The sequence below is a fragment of the Stylophora pistillata genome, chromosome 2 (genome assembly GCF_964205215.1).
Source record: "Stylophora pistillata chromosome 2, jaStyPist1.2, whole genome shotgun sequence".
Classification (NCBI taxonomy): Eukaryota; Metazoa; Cnidaria; class Anthozoa; order Scleractinia; family Pocilloporidae; genus Stylophora; species Stylophora pistillata.
The window spans coordinates 36968983-36988928 of record NC_142520.1 but is presented as its reverse complement, the minus strand read 5'-3'; the positions used below and the strand labels follow the sequence as shown (position 1 = coordinate 36988928).

General features: G+C 40.1%; 2 protein-coding genes across 4 annotated transcripts in view; one reads left to right on the top strand and one right to left on the bottom strand.

Annotated features, from left to right (window-relative positions):
• Positions 1 to 6160: 6160 nt before the first annotated feature.
• Positions 6161 to 15323, top strand: LOC148739332 (elongator complex protein 6-like; the record flags this gene model as incomplete). The annotated part of the gene is made up of 7 exons (XM_088749460.1): positions 6161 to 6277; positions 7968 to 8046; positions 10411 to 10481; positions 11063 to 11235; positions 12489 to 12672; positions 13330 to 13482; positions 14608 to 15323. Coding segments are annotated over 7 exons (897 nt in total), but the record flags the coding sequence as incomplete, so codon positions are not given.
• The window catches only part of LOC148739328 (uncharacterized), a 78450-nt gene continuing 73076 nt past the window's right edge, over positions 14573 to 19946 (bottom strand). For all 3 annotated transcript variants that reach the window (XM_088751112.1, XM_088751111.1, XM_088751113.1), the window contains one exon: positions 14573 to 19083. In XM_088751112.1, the coding sequence (XP_088607238.1) occupies positions 15565 to 19083 (3519 nt within the window). In that variant the 3' untranslated portion in view covers positions 14573 to 15564. The remainder of the gene's footprint in view (positions 19084 to 19946) is intronic.

The following is a 19946-nucleotide window of genomic DNA, read 5'->3' as shown; positions in this document are numbered from 1 at the left end:
ATAAAATGTGTTTTGCATTTAGAGGAACAAACTTGTCTGTAGAAGGCTAAGATTAAACCCTGAATACAGCAAAATGACCCTGTAATATTAATGCAATTCATGTCTAGCTGGGCGCACTATACTCTGATGCCCTTCATTCTGTTGTAACCAAATTCAGAGGAAAAAAAACACCTGGAGAAACTCTTAGAGGGATAATATCTGTGGGCTTTCACCATTTCTGTGGTCATCAGGAATGACAGAATAAAGCAGTAACTGTTCACAAGTCTTAATTCACTTAACTGAAAGAATAATGAGTTGGAGGGAACTATAGATCATTTTTTCCCAAGCATCTCTAATAATTCATGATGGAAATAATAATAACATTGATAACAATAATAATGATAATAATGATAATAATAATAATAACAATGATGACAATAATAATGATAATAATAATAATAACAATGATAAAAATATTTACAATAGTTAGAGAAATAATGTTCATTATCCTGATGGTTATAATTCCTATGATTATTTCCATTAATCTAATCATTATTATTATAATTTATATTACTATTATGATTATTTCAATGTTTATCTATGAACAAAATGGTGTTATTGTTAGTCTAGCTGAATGAGTATCCAAGTGATTGAAACTGGGGCAAAAACAAATTAAGAAAAGACAGAAAAACCCCAAAAACTGTTCAGGACTGCAATTCTTGAGTTGGCTCATTGTGAAAGGTTTTGGGACTTCACTAAGCTAGTGCTGTCTGTGGTGGGCCCTGTGTCAAAGAGAGATGAGTAGCAGCTGAATTAATAATAATAATACTAAGGACAATGATAGCACTGATTGACCAAAGTCACCCTATGACTAATAACAGATGATACGTGACAAACAGCATAAGCAACACACTTTTGAAAACAAAAAGAGCAAGCTAAAACTGCCATCAGATAAAAATAACTGTCCATAAAAGACTGACAGCATAGAGCTGAAGAAAAATAGGGACTGGTTCTGCCATTAGATAACAACAGTCCATAGACTGACCACCCAAGAGAAACAGAACAGATTGGTGGTTCTGCCATCAGATAACAACAGCCCATAATGGACTGACTACCCAAGAGAAACAGATCCACCTGTTAGTTCTGCCATCAGATAACAACAGTCCATGGACTAACTACCCAAGAGAAACAGAACCAGGCAGGTGGTTTTGAATCAGAAAACAACTATTTAAGCCCTCTGTACAATGTGTCTTAGAAAATCTTCTGCATTCTAACAATCTATTGAAGAGACAAACTATCAAAAACACTTGAATTTCTATTTGGGGAGAGGGGGGAGGAATTAAATGAAAATCTACTTGCCTCAGCATGCCATCCTCATTGAGCAGTCTATTTCAATTTGAAAATGATGATCACAATCATAAAGATAATGATAATGATAACAATAACAATAACAATAACAAATCATTATTATTATCATTTATATTACTATTATGATTATTTCAATGTTTATCTCTGAACAAAATGGTGTTATTGTTAGTCTAGCTGAATGAGTATCCAAGTAATTGAAACTGAGACAAAATAATCTCAAGAAAAGCCAGGAAAACCCCAAAAACTGTTCAGGACTGCAATTCTTGAGTTGGCTCATTGTGAAAGGTTTTGGGACTTCATTAAGTTAGTGCTATCTGTAGTGGGCCCTGTGGCAAAGAGAGAAGAGTAGCAGCTGAATTAACAATAATAATAATGAAGACAATGATAGCATTGATTGACCAAAGTGCCTCTGACTAATAACAGATGATACGTGACAAACAGCATAAGCAACACATTTTTCAAAACAAAAAGAGCAAGCTAAAACTGCCATCAGATAAAAATAACTGTCCATAAAAGACTGACAGCATAGAGCTGAAAAAAATAGGGACTGGTTCTGCCATCAGATAACAACAGTCCATAGACTGACTACCCAAGAGAAACAGAACAGATTGGTGGTTCTGCCATCAGATAACAACAGCCCATAATGGACTGACTACCCAAGAGAAACAGATCCACCTGTTAGTTCTGCCATCAGATAACAACAGTCCATGGACTAACTACCCAAGAGAAACAGAACTAGGCAGGTGATTTTGAATCAGAAAACAACTACTTAAGACAAGCCCTCTGTACAATGTGTCTTAGAAAATCTTCTGCATTCTAACAATCGATCCATTGAAGAGAAAAACTATCAGAAACACTTGAATTTCTACTTGGGGGGAGGGGGGATAAATAAATGAAAATCTACTTGCCTCAGCATGCCATCCTCATTGAGCAGCCTATTTCATTTTGAAAATGATTCAATCACAATCATAAAGATAATGATAACAATAACAAAATCATTAATAATAATGATAATTATAATAATCATAACAATAACTACAATGACAAAGTCCGTGTTAGTCTGGCCTCTACCTTGCAGAAAATACAGCCCACCAACTGACGCTGAATTCTTTAAAGGCATTGTATTGTAATTGGTCATTGAGGCACTCAAGCCACCTCACCACGACAAGGTACGAACATTGAGGTGGAAAAAAAGGGGTCTGTAAAATTGACTCCATGCTGATTCGAGATGAGAAATCTGTGTTCAAAGCTTCTTCAGTTCCACTCCAAGGAAATTTACTCTAGCTGATCTTTCGGTAAATTAGGAAGCGAGCTCTTCGGAGTCGTGACTGAGTTTGGCGCCAAAAGATAAATTTTTCGCGCCTTCGGGCTCAAAGTCTAGTGTGGCGGAGTTCACCAGATTTACGATAGTCATAAATCCCGCAGATTTAATAAGTTCGTCGGGTATTATTTTATTACGAAGAAGATAGACCAGCTATTAGACCGAACGTGAACACAACGTGAACGAGGTCGGAATCCTGGCTAACCCCACTACTCCGAACGATGATTTGGTCGGCTGAAGTTCCCGCGTCGCCACACTTTGGATTTCGTCGGGAAATATCTTAAATACATCGCATATGAAATATTTACGCAAAGGAACGTCACATACCTCTTTCAAAAGTAGATACCAATGCTTGCAAGGGTCAAGTGTGGCACTTGTAATCCTGCAAAGACTCTGCGTGGTTAAGTTAGCCGGTGGAAAGCCGCACGTCGAAAATCCGACTGCCTCTATGACTTCACTTCGAATGGTTTCGAAATCGAAAACATGATGCTTTCGACATTTCGACATGAAAAATCTCGTCGAGGTTTAATATTATAATATTGTTAAGAATTTAACCAGGATACGAGGCCAAGTCGTGCGGCCGCCACAGGTTTTGTACCAAAACAATAACATCGTGTACTACGGTCGCACAGCGTGAACACTGATCGATCCACCAAGTGACGCTATACTGGAAATTCGATACGGTTGTTATTCAGGTCGTACGGCACATGAAAATTGCGATATCTTTTGTTACTGTCTTATGGCAAACCAAGCGAAAGAATCATACCTAAATAATCGAAAGAGAGGCTTTTTCGAATACGGCGCCTCGCCGGTATTGCCTCTTCTGAGAAAAGGAAGGATCTTTGAAAGACTACGTGATTAAAAATGTCGTTATAAGGAAACAGGCAGAAACAGAGAAAACGCAGTATTTTATGACCATTACGCGCACAACAAACTTCATTTCATTTCATGATTTTGATTTTCATCGCCAACAGATGACCCCGCGTTAACTCGCACGCAATCGCGTATCTCTCGTGGATTCGTGGGCGCTAATCTGTATAATTACATTGTGGTGTAATTATGTGATGACATCCACCCAACGCCTTCTTCCCCAAACCTCGGCATCAGTTTAAGATGCCTGCTGAGAATTTTTTTCTTGAGCAAAGCTCGTCATGACTGCAGTTTGTGTGCTATTTCTAATCTGAGAAACTTTACAAAGGTGGGTAGCTTTCACTCAAAGAATAACATGAGCAGAATCGTAATACATGTACAAGAAAAACCTTTTAAAACCTTTACCACGAAAGTAACATACTCTTTTCCCCGACACAATTCCCCCAGGGTGAGGTGCACACTTTCCAGGTTTTGGTAAATTCTAACGATATAAACTAGAGTGGGATGAGTTCTTTTTTTAACCAATCACTGAGCGCAGTGAAGCTTAACCAAGGAGGTCCCGGATCATTTTCGACATTCAGTTGAAAATTGTTCAAATCTGCAGAAAAATCGAAACTTGATAATCCACGACAAGAATCACCAACCTACCATTAATCTAGATCTGTGACATCCTCCGTGATTGCCATAAAATGTTATAACATGAAATCGCGAATGACATGGACATTGTTGAAGGCTTGGAAATGTAAGGCAGCATAGTCATCAAATGGTTATGAATGTAAATCGAAACAAGGAAACCGTGGGGAAGACGAAAAGTCTTTGAATTGACTATTTCCATTCACGACTTCTGTTAATTTAGACATAATTATAAAAATAGAGACCATAGAACAATAACTCTGAGAATTCTAAACAGATTTTGATCGCACGCATAGAACTGAAGTCGATATGCACTGCTCCTTCATGGTTTAATTCCAGAATTAAGTCCGGTAGTTCATCATTGCTTATTGACTTAAAAGTATTGTTGTCAACATTATATTATTTTTCTTCTAACTCTCTTCTGGTGATTTCCGTAAGAAAGACTTCCTCTTGCGTAGACATAGTCGAAGATGGACGCCAGAAATTTAAAACTTTCTTTTGAATTCGAAAAATTTCTTGCTGCGGGCGCAGATATTGCCTGAGCAATGATGCATGTATTCCTTGAACTCTAAAGCAAAGAAACCCTCCGACTGTACTTAATATAAACAATAAATTTATTATAACTCACTTGTCAAACGTTTCTGTAAGTGTATCACGCAATAACTGCTCTTTGGAATTATTTTCAAAGACTGAAGTAAAATCGGGCTTACGTTTTATCCGGGGTGGAAATCGAAAGCAAAAGCAAATGAGTTTTGCTTCTGTTGATCGCATGATCACATGATGCCCACAGGGTCTTATCAAAACTTTGTGAAAAGATAGTCCGCTGTGGCCCGAACGTTTTTTGGCCATGAACGAACCGACCAGGAGAGAGGTCTAACAGGATCAGACCTTGTAGTAGCCGGCTGTCGCTGTTCAAAACTTCTTCGAATAAACGCTCTTACAGAACCGCTTATGATGAAGGCCTTTCCGCAAACTAAAGTTAAGAATGCGCGTCGAACCGTCACAAAAGCTGATTTGTTTTGAATAATCACCAGGCAAACACTTCCTCGAAGATTGCGTGATGCGAGACCAACTTTGCGTGATGTCTGTGCGCACACGCTATACTAAACCGTAACACGCATGTAACCTCTACATTTAAGCAACTTTCCGGCTTATTTTACTTTAATTTGTTGCATTAGACAAAATTTGATAAGAGTTCGTTAGTAAATCCATTTATATCAAGCCTTATACTGAGTACTTCTACATGGAGTCAGTGGAGTCAGAAAGGGTAACCTTTGATTTGATATAATTTGAATATATCAACAAAGTTGAAATGGTAAATTGGCCACCGTTACGATTACGATTCTAATCGTAACGGTGGCCAATTTACCATTTCAACTTTGTTGATATATTCAAATTATTTCGTTACCCCCACCGACGCAACCCCAAACAGTTTCTTTAGAAACTATCAGCCTTTGTTCATTTGAAATGATAGATGTTGTCCTGATTTTTGACTGTTAGTAGTTACAGTTTATGGCAATTGGAAGGAAGACTTAAACTATACACTGGGCTCTAAGTACTTCCTGCACATTGCCTCCCTAAAAAATTATCAACAACTTCTCCTTGTCATTTCAACAAAATTCCACCAGGATTATAAGACTGATCAAGTGGTGCAACAGAGTTTGAACAAAAGCGCATAACCTACGTCCAATAGACAAGATGGATCGTGCTGCAACTGTATGGTTTTACCAACTGTCAACTCTGACAAATATTAATTTCTCTGCACTCGGTGCCCATAAAATCCCTCATCTATCAATTGTAGAATACTGCTTATGGCCAGTTCTCGCCCTTTTCACGAATAACTAATTGAAAAAAGTAGTTGTTTGAGTCCACATATATTTTCAAGAGCTTAAGACATAGACTTATCTTGAACCTCTGCCAGAGATCTGAATATTGTCCGAAAATTTTCAACTGCAAAGCAAAACTTTCATTGCATATACAGGGTGAAAAAGGACAATTCAATTGGTATTACATAGCGCAGCCTCAGGACTCAAAATTGCTCGATTTCCAATCATCTTTGGAAATTTAAATTCTTTGACAGATTTCAGCGAAAAGTCTCCACCAAAGGTAAGAAGGTAAACAAAGAGTGTAATGAACCAGTGATTTTCCAGTTCTCATAGATGTGTTTATTTTTTGTTGTTAATGAAATCGCATTTAAAAAACAAATATATATGAAATACATATATATGAACTGCGGTTATGAAACGTATATGTGCACGATCCTTCGCAGTAAGCACTATTTAAGCAATAGTGAAAATTTTCACTATTGCTTCAATAGTGCTTTACTGCGAAGGATCCTGCACATATACGAAATCGCATTTATCAGCTCCAACACCACCGTGGGGAATGTAGACACACTGTTACGCTTTGTTTGAGAAATCATTTTTTATGTTTGTAAACCTTAGATTAATAATTTCAAGTTGAAAATTTGTAGATCTTGTGGATTAAAATGTTACAAAGTGAATTTCAGTGACAAACCACGGATACCTCAGAAATAGGGAAGTATAATCTTCAGGATAAGGATAGGTGTTTGGCTTCATCGTGGGTCTCGATCGTACAATCCCTGGGATTTCTGCAGCAATAAGGGTTGGGGTAAACACTAAGCCAGAGGTAGAAATTTTAGCAAATTGGGGAATTGGAAGAATTATTTCCTACCTCAATAGCCTTTCAGAACTCGCTATACAATCTAACAGACATCTACATCTACATCTACATACTTTATTTGCAAAATCCTATGAGGACATACAGAAAATTCCAGTGCGAAGTGCAAAGATAAGAATGAATAAATGTGTATGAATGTATGTGCAGCTAAGTAACAAATAATTTCGAAACAGCAATTCTAAAATAAATAGAAATTGGTAGAGCTAAAACTTAAGCAGAGAGATAATTATACACAGCCACTTTAAAGTTATACTTGGTGAAGTCATACTTATGATATTTGATGGTAAACTATTCCATTCATTGATTGTTCTAGGCCAAAAAACTGTATTTATACTCATCACATAATGTGATCAAAGCTTCTAGTTTTCATTACAGTTGTATGTTTCACATAAGGTGGTACAGTATATTCATTTGATAGCTGCTTAGGCATGTAGTGTCTTGTACATTAAAGTTAGTCTGTTCACTTTCCTTCTGTGCTCTAAATTAACTGTTGGCCAAGTAAGATGGTTTAATGCTTGGGTAACACAGCCTTCCTGTCTTGAATGTGTTTTAGTAGCAAAACTTGCAGCACGCCGCTGTACTTGTTTGAGCCAGTTATTTTGGTACACCCTGTAAGGATCCCATGCAGTACTTCCATATTCTAAAATAAGTCTTAATGCTTGAGCCTTAATTCTTAGGTCTTACCAAGGAGGTGTATGTTTGAGCCTTAACCCAGATAAAAAAAGATAAGGTAGTTTGAAGGAAAACGATTTTGTATCCCAGTGCAATAGAATATAAAATCTTGCAAAGAGGAGATAAATTAGAGGCTAAGTTGTCACTAGCTGTTAATCAAAGTTACTTTGGACTCATTATACATCACACCTGTGGTGTGGTCAACTTCATACTGTTGATTTTTAAGGAACCCTTCATATCCCCCTTCCCCCCCCCCTGCCATCCCTCTTCAAAAGCACAATCAGTGGGGACCCCATGATATCATATTTGACAATGGTGTTATGTAAAAAAAAGGATTTATCAAATGAAAAAACATGGAATTGATTGAAATACTGGTACTACAATTCTAATGTTTTACAGAATTCTTATGATTTATGGTCTACAGAGAAAGTTCTTGCTGATAACAGATTGTCAAAATGATGAAAGCTTTCTCGTTCATCACTTCTTATCCTTATATATTAAAGGTGTGTGGAGTTAATTTGTTCAGAAGTCTATGATTACTGAGCTGCAACTGTTAATGATACACATTCTACACTAGCCCAGACTGCTTATTCTGCATGATACTACCTTCAAATTTCCTTAAAAAAGAGCACACTTCATGAACAAGTGGTGTAATTTATCATTATGATAAATTTCAAAAATGTTTTATCATAGGATCCTTGCTTGAATCGCTCCCATGTTCTAGAAAGTCACCAAAGTAGGACCTGTCACTTGTGAAGACCCCTATCCTCAGCCACTTGTGAAGACCCCTATCCTCAGTCACTTGTGAAGACCCCTATCCTCAGTCACTTGTGAAGACCCCTATCCTCAGTCACTTGTGAAGACCCCTATCCTCAGTCACTTGTGAAGACCCCTATCCTCAGTCACTTGTGAGGACCCCTATCCTCAGTCACTTGTGAGGACCCCTATCCTCAGTCACTTGTGAGGACCCCTATCCTCAGTCACTTGTGAGGACCCCTATCCTCAGTCACTTGTGAAGACCCCTATCCTCAGTCACTTGTGAAGACCCCTATCCTCAGTCACTTGTGAAGACCCCTATCCTCAGTCACTTGTGAAGACCCCTATCCTCAGTCACTTGTGAAGACCCCTATCCTCAGTCACTTGTGAGGACCCCTATCCTCAGTCACTTGTGAGGACCCCTATCCTCAGTCACTTGTGAAGACCCCTATCCTCAGCCACTTGTGAAGACCCCTATCCTCAGTCACTTGTGAAGACCCCTATCCTCAGTCACTTGTGAAGACCCCTATCCTCAGTCACTTGTGAAGACCCCTATCCTCAGTCACTTGTGAAGACCCCTATCCTCAGTCACTTGTGAAGACCCCTATCCTCAGTCACTTGTGAGGACCCCTATCCTCAGTCACTTGTGAGGACCCCTATCCTCAGTCACTTGTGAGGACCCCTATCCTCAGTCACTTGTGAGGACCCCTATCCTCAGTCACTTGTGAAGACCCCTATCCTCAGTCACTTGTGAAGACCCCTATCCTCAGTCACTAGTGAAGACCCCTATCCTCAGTCACTAGTGAAGACCCCTATCCTCAGTCACTTGTGAAGACCCCTATCCTCAGTCACTTGTGAAGACCCCTATCCTCAGTCACTTGTGAGGACCCCTATCCTCAGTCACTTGTGAGGACCCCTATCCTCAGTCACTTGTGAAGACCCCTATCCTCAGCCACTTGTGAAGACCCCTATCCTCAGTCACTTGTGAAGACCCCTATCCTCAGTCACTTGTGAAGACCCCTATCCTCAGTCACTTGTGAAGACCCCTATCCTCAGTCACTTGTGAGGACCCCTATCCTCAGTCACTTGTGAGGACCCCTATCCTCAGTCACTTGTGAGGACCCCTATCCTCAGTCACTTGTGAGGACCCCTATCCTCAGTCACTTGTGAAGACCCCTATCCTCAGTCACTTGTGAAGACCCCTATCCTCAGTCACTTGTGAAGACCCCTATCCTCAGTCACTAGTGAAGACCCCTATCCTCAGTCACTTGTGAAGACCCCTATCCTCAGTCACTTGTGAAGACCCCTATCCTCAGTCACTTGTGAGGACCCCTATCCTCAGTCACTTGTGAGGACCCCTATCCTCAGTCACTTGTGAAGACCCCTATCCTCAGTCACTTGTAAGGACCCCTATCCTCAGTCACTTGTGAAGACCCCTATCCTCAGTCACTTGTGAGGACCCCTATCCTCAGTCACTTGTGAGGACCCCTATCCTCAGTCACTTGTGAGGACCCCTATCCTCAGTCACTTGTGAAGACCCCTATCCTCAGTCACTTGTGAGGACCCCTATCCTCAGTCACTTGTGAAGACCCCTATCCTCAGTCACTTGTGAGGACCCCTATCCTCAGTCACTTGTGAAGACCCCTATCCTCAGTCACTTGTGAAGACCCCTATCCTCAGTCACTTGTGAGGACCCCTATCCTCAGTCACTTGTGAAGACCCCTATCCTCAGTCACTTGTGAAGACCCCTATCCTCAGTCACTTGTGAGGACCCCTATCCTCAGTCACTTGTGAGGACCCCTATCCTCCGTCACTTGTGAGGACCCCTATCCTCCGTCACTTGTGAGGACCCCTATCCTCCGTCACTTGTGAGGACCCCTATCCTCAGTCACTTGTGAGGACCCCTATCCTCAGTCACTTGTGAAGACCCCTATCCTCAGTCACTTGTGTTCCCCCCTCTTCTGTCACTTGTGAAGGATAAATATACCGGTCCCCTATAATTCAGGAGACACATCTTTGTGATCTCAAGAGTTTCCCCAGTGGGAGAAAGTTCCACTGCACTGTATTTTTATAGAAATGCAGAACTTTGTTTGTTTTCTGTTTTTTTTTAGGAGGTTTCAAAGTACTTTTTGTTGCCTTGGTCCAGTCTTTTTCTCATTACAGTAATGTTGCACAGAAATTGGTGAGGACTAGACCTGTCTATATTTTTAACTTAATGTAGAATTGACATAATTGATAATTTATTTACCATGATTTCAATTTTTTAAAATCTTGAAGGGACAGTCAGACCCAATGTAGCATAATTAAGAAAATTTTTTTAGGTGATACCAACAAGTTTACATCAGGATTTTTATCATCCTTTTCATAATTATGAGCATGTATTTGGCATTGTTTTTTTTTGCATATACATCTAGTTAGTACCTACCAGTGTCTAACTCACTGGCTACCAGTTATGAGTGTGTATGAATCATTCTTTCTTTTTTTTTTTTTCACTTCTTTCATTTCTTCCATTTCTTTCATATCTTCCTTTTTTTTTCATTTCCTTCATTTCTTCCATTTCTTCCATTTCTTTCATTTCTTCCATTTCATTTCTTTCATTTCTTCTATTTCTTCCATTTCTTTCATTTTTGATCAAAAGAGGGTTCTCCTCTCCTCACCTTCTCAGCTTCTTTCACCAGAAATTGAATGACTTAAAACATCTAAATTTATTTAGCAATTCCTAACCCACTTTTAATTGTCTTCTTTTTAAACTTCATTATTCAGGGTATAAACCTGAGCAGTATCTGTGAAAGTGGCCAGGTGACATATATAGATGGCTTAAGCTGTATATCAGAAGCTTTAGCTGATGAAAGGCAGCAAGATACCTTCAAAAACTCACAAAGTAGTACATTAGGAAACAAAAATTCAGATAGAAGCAACCCTTTTATAAATGTCAGGTAAGTCTTTTTGCAGTTAATTCTGAATTATGTAGAGTGTCCAATTTCCTTCTCCACTGTAAAAGGTTTCAAAACGTATTTGAGGTCTTTCCAAAAAATTTTAATCAGGAGCTGCTCTGATGACTGGTCGCAAAATTCCAAAGTTGCTCCTGTATCTGGATTGTCAGTCAATGCACCTGATCATCTAAACTGAAGTACAAAACAAAAAAATGAGTAGAGAAATTATAATGTAGGTTAACCGGGTTCAACTCCCACTATCCAATTAGTAATTCTTGTCTTGTAAATTAGACAGAAGAGGGTGGCTCTCGCATTGCAATATTGCCCTCAGTCTAGGTGATAAGTGTATCTGCTCTCTTGAGTAGTTTACAAACAGAATAACTTAATTCAGTTCTTTTCAAAAATGGAATTAGTAGTAGTAGTAGTAGTAGTAGTAGTAGTAGCAGTAGTAGTAAAACTTTATTAAGTGTCAAGAGCTGTCTAGCTAGGGAAAAATCCCTTACTAATTTGGGGACACTAAAAAAGAAAAAAGATTAGGAGCTATTTACAGTTGTAGTATATATATTAAAACTAAGAGAAAATCTATGGTTAACTAGTTACGGGATTTGTAATAAAAATATAAAAATTCAAGAGGAGTAGAGGCTACAGCATGTGCAGCCATCATCCAAGAGCATACTTCTACTGAGTTGGCATATCTTGCCTTTGAACAACTTGAGGGTCTCGACCTCCCTTATACTCTTGGGTAATTTTGTCCATAGCCTGGACCCTAGAAATCTAATAGAGTGTTTGCCCTAAGTGACAATTTCATTGCATTTCCTGAATTAATTAGTCACCGATGTTTGGAGTATTATACCATAAAGATAAGATTACCCCTAATGCATAGGAAAAGAGAGCAATTTCCTGACTTCCTGATCAAAAGGTGTGGTAATGGCTGATTCTCCCACATTAGTCTCAGAAGTATAGATGGACAAACTTTTCCAGGAAACCAAGAAATATGCTCTTAGCAGGAAGGGTAGCATCAACTCCTATTTTCCTGAAGCCATTATAGATAAACAAACTATGCAAGGAAATCTGTTAAAATGCTCCTAACAAGAAAGGTAGAAACAACCTTATTTCTCGTCTGCCACTGTAGACATACATTTTTTACTATGGACTGTGGAGTTCCAATTCTAACAATACATGGCCAACCACTTTCTAAAATGTTTTTTGTTAATTGAAGGTTAAAAACAAATTTCATTTTTAATTTGTTTCCATAGAGCCCAAACATTTACTCTTCAGCCATTATACAACAGAATCAAGTCATCTTTGGGTGATGAAACAAAGCCCTGTTTGCTTCTGATTGATGATCTAACAGGTCTTCTCTCCATTGGAGTTCATCTTCAGCAAATCACCAATTTCATACACTACTGTGCTGTTCTGATGTGTCACTTGCCAACTGTGGTATGTAATGTCACAAAGTACCATTTCAAGATATTTGAATCCTGTATTTGGCGGCACTGGAGGACTCTAGTCAAATGAATTCTCCATCAATTCAGAAACTTCTCCTTGTTTAGGTTTTCTTTTTCAAACTTTTCACTCCCAAGATCTGATCAGTAATCCTCCTTACTGTCTGTTGTACAACTCTTCTGATGTCAATTCAGAGAATTTGTTAGTAGGTCAGATAATAACACCCTTATTAATATTTTCATTTCTTTTTTCTCGTCAGTTGTTTGCTTGGATATAGTTAGTTGATATTGTGGTCACCTATGAGGGTAAAAGGGTTAACTAATGGTTAGCCATGCAGTCTGGTATCAAAAATTGACGGCTGGTACATGACAGACTGTAATTAGATTGAGATCTGCTCGTGCTAATGAACTACACAAAGGACATTTTGGGAAACTTGAACAAGACTACAGTATGTCCTTAGTTTTGGTGTGCAATAAGTCTTCCATCTCTAGCTTTTCAAATTCCTCAGCTTTTTTCCCTAATCCAGTTGGGACAAAGGAGAATTGAGTGGAATTAGCAGTAAACTCAGTGCTGATTTACTGGAGTCTTCCTGTCAAGACTTGCATCACAGTCAATGTTATGATAAAAATTTGATTGCTATTTCACTTTCAGTCAGATGGTTGCCTGGTGACACTTGTACATAGTGACAATGATGCTGATGATGAGGAATCCCAGTTGCTATGGAAACAGCTGTGTTACCTTGCCAATATGGAGTTTCAAGTCAAAGGGCTTACCAGTGGTTATTGTAAAGATGTGCACGGACAGGTTAGTAGTGGGGGAGATAAAACCTGAGGAACACCCTCAAAATTATTTGAAACACATCAGAAGAGTCATCCTTAGTAAGTATAACTACATTAAGCCCAGACCAGGGCAAAGGGTGGAAATTAGAACATGTTTCTTCTACTACACTGAGAAATTTGCACATACACTATTAGGGTTGAATGTTCTAATCATATAAAACAAACAGATTGCAAGTACCGTGTGGTTTGCACTGTAATAGAGTTCATAAGATGTCAAAACGTGGTAAAACATTAGTGACACACTCAGCTACACCTCATTTAGTGCCACTTTTTTGACATCATGACTGAGATCTGTTACTAAGCGGACCCAGGCTAACAAGGAATCTATTTGGTAGCTAAACCGCCTCCTGCTTAGCTCGATGGATAGAGCGCTGGACTGTTGAGCGGGAGGTTGAGGGTTCGTGCCCCGGCCAGACCAACACTCAGGGTCTTAAAATAATTGAGTAGAATATGCTACATTTCTATAACATCAAGAAATGGTTAGATATTCTAGTCTTCTCGGATGGGGACAAGTAAATGGAGGTCTCGTCTCCTGCAGGGTTAAGGGTAGGAGACGTTGATTCCCACGCACGAGATTACTGTGTGATGGATGTCCTCCCCTGGGATGGAATGGGTGAGTTAATACAGCAGGTCTACATCAGCTAAGCTGGCAATTAATCAACCTGCTTAAACAAATAAATAAATACTATATACTAATACTAATGTAATCACAGGTGCTGGATAGGCCAATTATGAAGTATTTTTTTTCTCTAAAGAAGATAATCCACTGTGTTTCCCCAGCGGAATATAAATAGGTCTGGCTTCTGCATTTAATCCTTTGACTCCCAGAAGTGATCAACATGTAAGTTCTCCCTACAATATTCATACATTATCCTGCAAACAGGTAATGAGAATACTCATATCAGGTAGAAGTTGTTTTCTTGATTTACACTAAATTCTGGCAACTTATTTACAAGGAAATATGTAACGGCTAGAGGGGAGAATTAACGACCAGATCTTGGGAGTCAAACGGTAAATTCTCCTTCTTAAATTGTAGGTAGATCACAACAGGTATGGAAAGTTGAATTTTTTTTTATTTTCTTGTTTTCAGTTAACCATAACTAGAAGAGACCAGAGGAACACTAAGCACAGCTCAAAAATTGTTCAATACAAGATACACGACAAAAATGTCACTTCCTTCGCTCCTGGAATGTCCAAGGCAGTTCTTTAGAAAATAAACAAGAATTGATCCTGTGATAGTCTTTCTTACAAAACATGATGCTATCGACGTTGCCGATCCCAGCAGTATGTAGGACGCGTGTCATAAATGAACTTCGTAATGGGCCTAATGGTCATCGTAGAGTCACTGTGACTCAGTGCTAGAGCATCAAAGCGCGGATTCCGAAGGACTGAGGGCCTGGGACTCAGCATTGTTTCTTTGTCCCACGCTCGTGATAAGATACAAAAAGCGTTTTTCCCCATTTCTTCATGGAGCTAAAAAAACTTACCACTTTTCCCATTCTATTTACAATCTTTCATTACTGAGGGTGGCACTTTACAGATAATCTATATGTAACTCTCGGAAAACAAATTGAAAAAGAGACAGAATAAAATAATAATTGACATGTGAACATTGAAAGAAATGCATATATACCTGGGAGTTCAGTGGATGAAAAACTAGATAACTCAGTAGTTGCATTTGTTTGTCTTATTTTGTTATCATAAGAACTGAGAGAGGAGCAGTGCTGAAATTCGCAATGTAGAATATTCTCAAGTCTTTCCGCACTGAAAATAAACTAACGTCGTCAGTATGAGTACTTTACCCGAGGTAAAATTAGATTTCTAAAACTGTTTCGTGTCTTTCTCGTGTAAACAGAGACCAAGCCTACGTCAGAGTAAACGTGAGCTGAATCGTAACACATGGAAAGTAAAAAAACTCATAAAATCCACACCCCGACATCAAGACACAGAACTGTTCTACAAACCTTACACTAAAGAGAGCTCTGCGTGGGAATTTATGAATTTTCTTTTCGATCACTCGTAGAACTGTGAACATTTTTCCCACATGTCAGAACAGAAAATTAAATTTGGTTCCGAATCCAGAATGCACTGAAGCATTGCTTCGTTTTCCAATACCACGCGTGGGCCACCGAATAACGACCTCAGGTCCAGGCGTTTTAGAAAGATTGGCCAGTGCGCGATCATCATACTCTTTTCCCTTTTTAACGTCACCCAGTTTGCGGTACACAATTCCCAGGTTGTGGTACGTGCTTGCGACATCAACATGGTCAGGTCCGAGTATTTTTAAACGAATGGTCAGTGCGCGATCATGAAACTCTTTTGCCTGACTCAGTTCACCCAGATTGCAATGCACATTTCCCAGGTTTTCGTACGTGCTTGCGACATCGACATGGTCAGGTCCGAGTTTTTTTAGATAAATCGCCAGTGCGCGATCATGAAACTCTTTTGCCTGACTCAGTTCACCCAGGTTCCTGTGCACACATCCAAGGTTGTTGTACGTGCTTGCAAGATCAACATGGTCAGGTCCGCGTTTTTCCAGATAAATGCCTACTGAGCGATCATAAAACTCTTTTGCCTGACTCAGTTCACCAAGGTTGTAATGAACACTTCCCATGTTGTTGTACACGCTTGCGACAATGACATGCTCAGGTCCGAGTTTTTTACGGCTAATGGCCAGTGCGCGATGATGAAACTTTATTGCCTGACTCAGTTCACCCAGATTGTAGTGCACACTTCCCAGGTTGGCGTACGTCGCTGCGACATCGACATGGTCAGGTCCAAGTTTTTTTAGACGAATGGCCAGTGCGCGATCATAAAACTCTTTTGCCTGACTCAGTTCACCCAGGTTGCTGTGCACATTTCCCAGGTTGGCGTACGTCTTTGCGACATCGACATGGTGAGGTCCAAGTTGTTTTAGACGAATGGCTAGTGCGCGATCATAAAACTCTTTTGCCTGACTCAGTTCACCCAGGTTCCTGTGCACATTTCCCAGGTTTTCGTACGTGCTTGCGACATCGACATGGTCAGGTCCGAGTTTTTTTAGACAAATCGCCAGTGCGCGATGATGAAACTCTTTTGCCTGACTCAGTTCACCAAGGTTGCTGTGCACACATCCAAGGTTGTTGTACGTGTTTGCAAGATCAACATGGTCCGGTCCGCGTTTTTTCAGACGAATGGCTAGTGCGCGATCATAAAACTCTTTTGCCTGACTCAGTTCAACCAGATTGTAGTGCACACTTCCCATGTTGGCGTACGTCTTTGCGACATCGACATGGTCAGGTCCAAGTTTTTTTAGACGAATGGCCAGTGCGCGATCATAAAACTCTTTTGCCTGACTCAGTTCACCCAGATTGCAATGCACATTTCCCAGGTTTTCGTACGTGCTTGCGACATCGACATGGTCAGGTCCGAGTTTTTTTAGACGAATGGCCAGTGCGCGATCATAAAACTCTTTTGCCTCACCCAGTTTACCCAGGTTCCTGTGTATAATTCCCAGGCTGTTGTACCTCTTCGCGACATCAACATGCTCAGGTCCGAGGGTTTTTACCTGGATGCGAGACGACAGCTCGTAATATTCTTTTGCCTCGGCGAACTTGAAATACTTATAGCAAGTTTCCGCAAGTTTGTTGAAGTACAACGTACTAGACGTATGGAAGATATCGTTTTCCGCAACTTCAGATACATTTTCCTTGGAATAGGTCTGTCTAATTGCTTTTACTAACGTTCGTAAATGAGGAACGGTACGCGTTCCTTTAACAACTGAATTCAAGTCATTTGGATCATTTAGTTTATAATCTTCCACAAACTGGAACAGTGCTTTAACGATCGCTTTCAAGACTATTACTTCACGTTCCTGAGTATTTCTCCCAACAACATTGCTGAAGGCATCGTGCGTAACCTGATGTACTCTAATATACACACCACTCTCATTTTCGTCGAACAGCAACAGAGGGCATCTTCGAATCTTCATCCTAATGTCATCTTCATCTTGCATATCTACCTCTACGTTTCGAATGTAATTCACTGCTATCTCAAGACTCAATGGCTGTGCTACACAGAAGGAAAGCAAAGTAAGAGTGTGTTTGAGTACAGCGTTACTGGACTTCATCGCTTCTTCAACAGCTATCTCTAATACATCATTCATAGATTTTGGGTAAGTTGGGTTCGTTTCTACAAAAATTCTTGCAGTTGCAACTCCTTGGCCCTTCTCGAGTCTTTGTAGGTAATTCCTCCATCCAAAATTGTCATTAGTCTGCTTAGCCTCCTTGACATAGATTGCGGCAATTGCTAAGGCAAGTGGCTGATAGTCCAATACTTGAGCAACTTTGTCTGTCTCACAATCTGAGATACCAGAAAGCTTTTCTAGAAGGGACCTCGCATCTTGAAGCTGCACACCTTTGCTGACGGAGACGTGACAAATAAAACAACTCGTGGACGGAACAGACGCGATGTCTTGTGTCGTGATCAGCAACTGACCCCTCGCCCACTGTTCATCTCCAGACTCTGGCAAATGAGCATAAATGTTAGAGATGCTTCTGACGTTATCAACAACTAGAAGCCAAGAAGTGTAGAGCTCGATTTTTGTGCCCATTAAAGTCTTCAAGTGAGAAATCTTCTCGTATGAGCTCAAATCGGGAGAGTTAAACGTGTTGGAAATGACATATTCTGGGCACTTAAGCTTCCGGGCAAAGGAGACATACGATTCTAAAAGAGTCTTGGGGCTTTCAGCATTTACTGTCATTACAAAGGATGTAGAATGTGGGATTTCATTAACTTGATCGAAGACTCTTTTCGATACGAGACCAGCTAACTGAGATTTGCCACTTCCTGGATTGCCAGAGATGTAAAAGTAACTTAATCTGTTCTTGTTGGCCTCTTTGAGGTCTTTCAACTGCTTTACAATTCGAGCCACCTCAACATCACGATCTGCAACTTCGTGTGTAGGTTTAGGCGGGAGGACGCAGAAGGCAGAAATATCTTTGCTTAGTTGAGCTTCGAGCACCTCTACTTCCTGTCTTAGGTCCTCAACCCTTTTCAACACATTCTTCAATTCGTCGGTGGGGAAGCTTGTCTGATTTTGAATCTCTTCAATTGGGTCCGTGGAGAGGCCAAGAGCTCGGAAGGACACGTCAACATTGTTGAGTGCAATTTGAAACTCTGTATCTGAGAGATTGCCATGTGGCATGTGTGCAAAATATTCGTTACGGAACTTTCTAAGATCATGCACTTTTAATTTTCTACTTGGATTCAGACCATTCCCGATACAATCGGAGAAAAGGATGGCGTAAAACAGCATGGTGCAATCCCATTCAGCTCTGTTTCCGTTGACCATGGTGGCCAGAAGAGGCTTTTTTTCCCTTTGCTTACGCGGAGATTCGCTCTTCTTGAAGTCCAGACCATTTTGTGGCTCGTCTTTCCACTCACCTAACGTTGTCTTGTAGCGACCATCCCATTCCTGTTTAAAGATTGCTCGCAGACCCTCGGCAATGATATTAGTGGCGAGATAGCAGACACGGAAATAATTCAGCTGTTCGTTGGTGTATTCTGGAGCAGTGGCCATGTAAATCTTGAATGAGAAAAAATTGAATATAGTAGGATATGTATTGCCATGCAGGTAAATTATAAAGTGCTTTAGCCAAGTTTAAGGGACGATTCTCAATTAAGAGCTTGGAGGAGCGGAGGACATGGGAGAGGAGAGAGAGGGAGGTGGTTGGACTTCGGTTGTGTCATGATCTGCATGATGTCTGTGCAATACCTCACGCGAGGCTAAACCGAAACCAGGGATATCACACATTAAGTAACATTCTTGCTCATCTAACTTTGTTAAACTAGATAATTAGCCAATCCAAGACCAGGCCTTACTTGGTCTTGTATTGGGTCAGTAAAGGGGGAAAGGGTAAACTTTGCTGGACAGGATATCGTTTTCACTTCAATTCTGACGCGTAATTGCAATCTAATTTGACAACCACCTGGTCAATTTCGTGAAAAGCATGAACTACCGTAAACTACCTCTTATAAACCCTAAGCTTTTGCAACTTCCTAAGGAGCTTTAGGGCCTATAAACTAAAGAACTGGAATAGAAAAAAACTCAACGAGACGAGCTACATCACTGCTGATCAATACGCTTTGCATTTACTGGTTCTTAATTATAAGCTTTAAAACGTCATGATCAATCGAATTTAGGGGCCGACCATTTAACTTTTGAAGGGGGGGTGGGTGATTTCTGGTCACCAAGAAAATTTTTTCTAGCAATCTGCTGGGAAGGATATTTTCCGTTCTAAATGCTCTTTTTTTTCTGCTACATTTGGAGTGCATGCAATTTTTTTCTTCCAACAAGCGCTTGGAGGAAATTTATTTTTCAAAATCACCCACCCCCCTCCCCTCAAGACTTAAATGGTCGGCCCCTTATTCCAGTACATTTAGCACAGA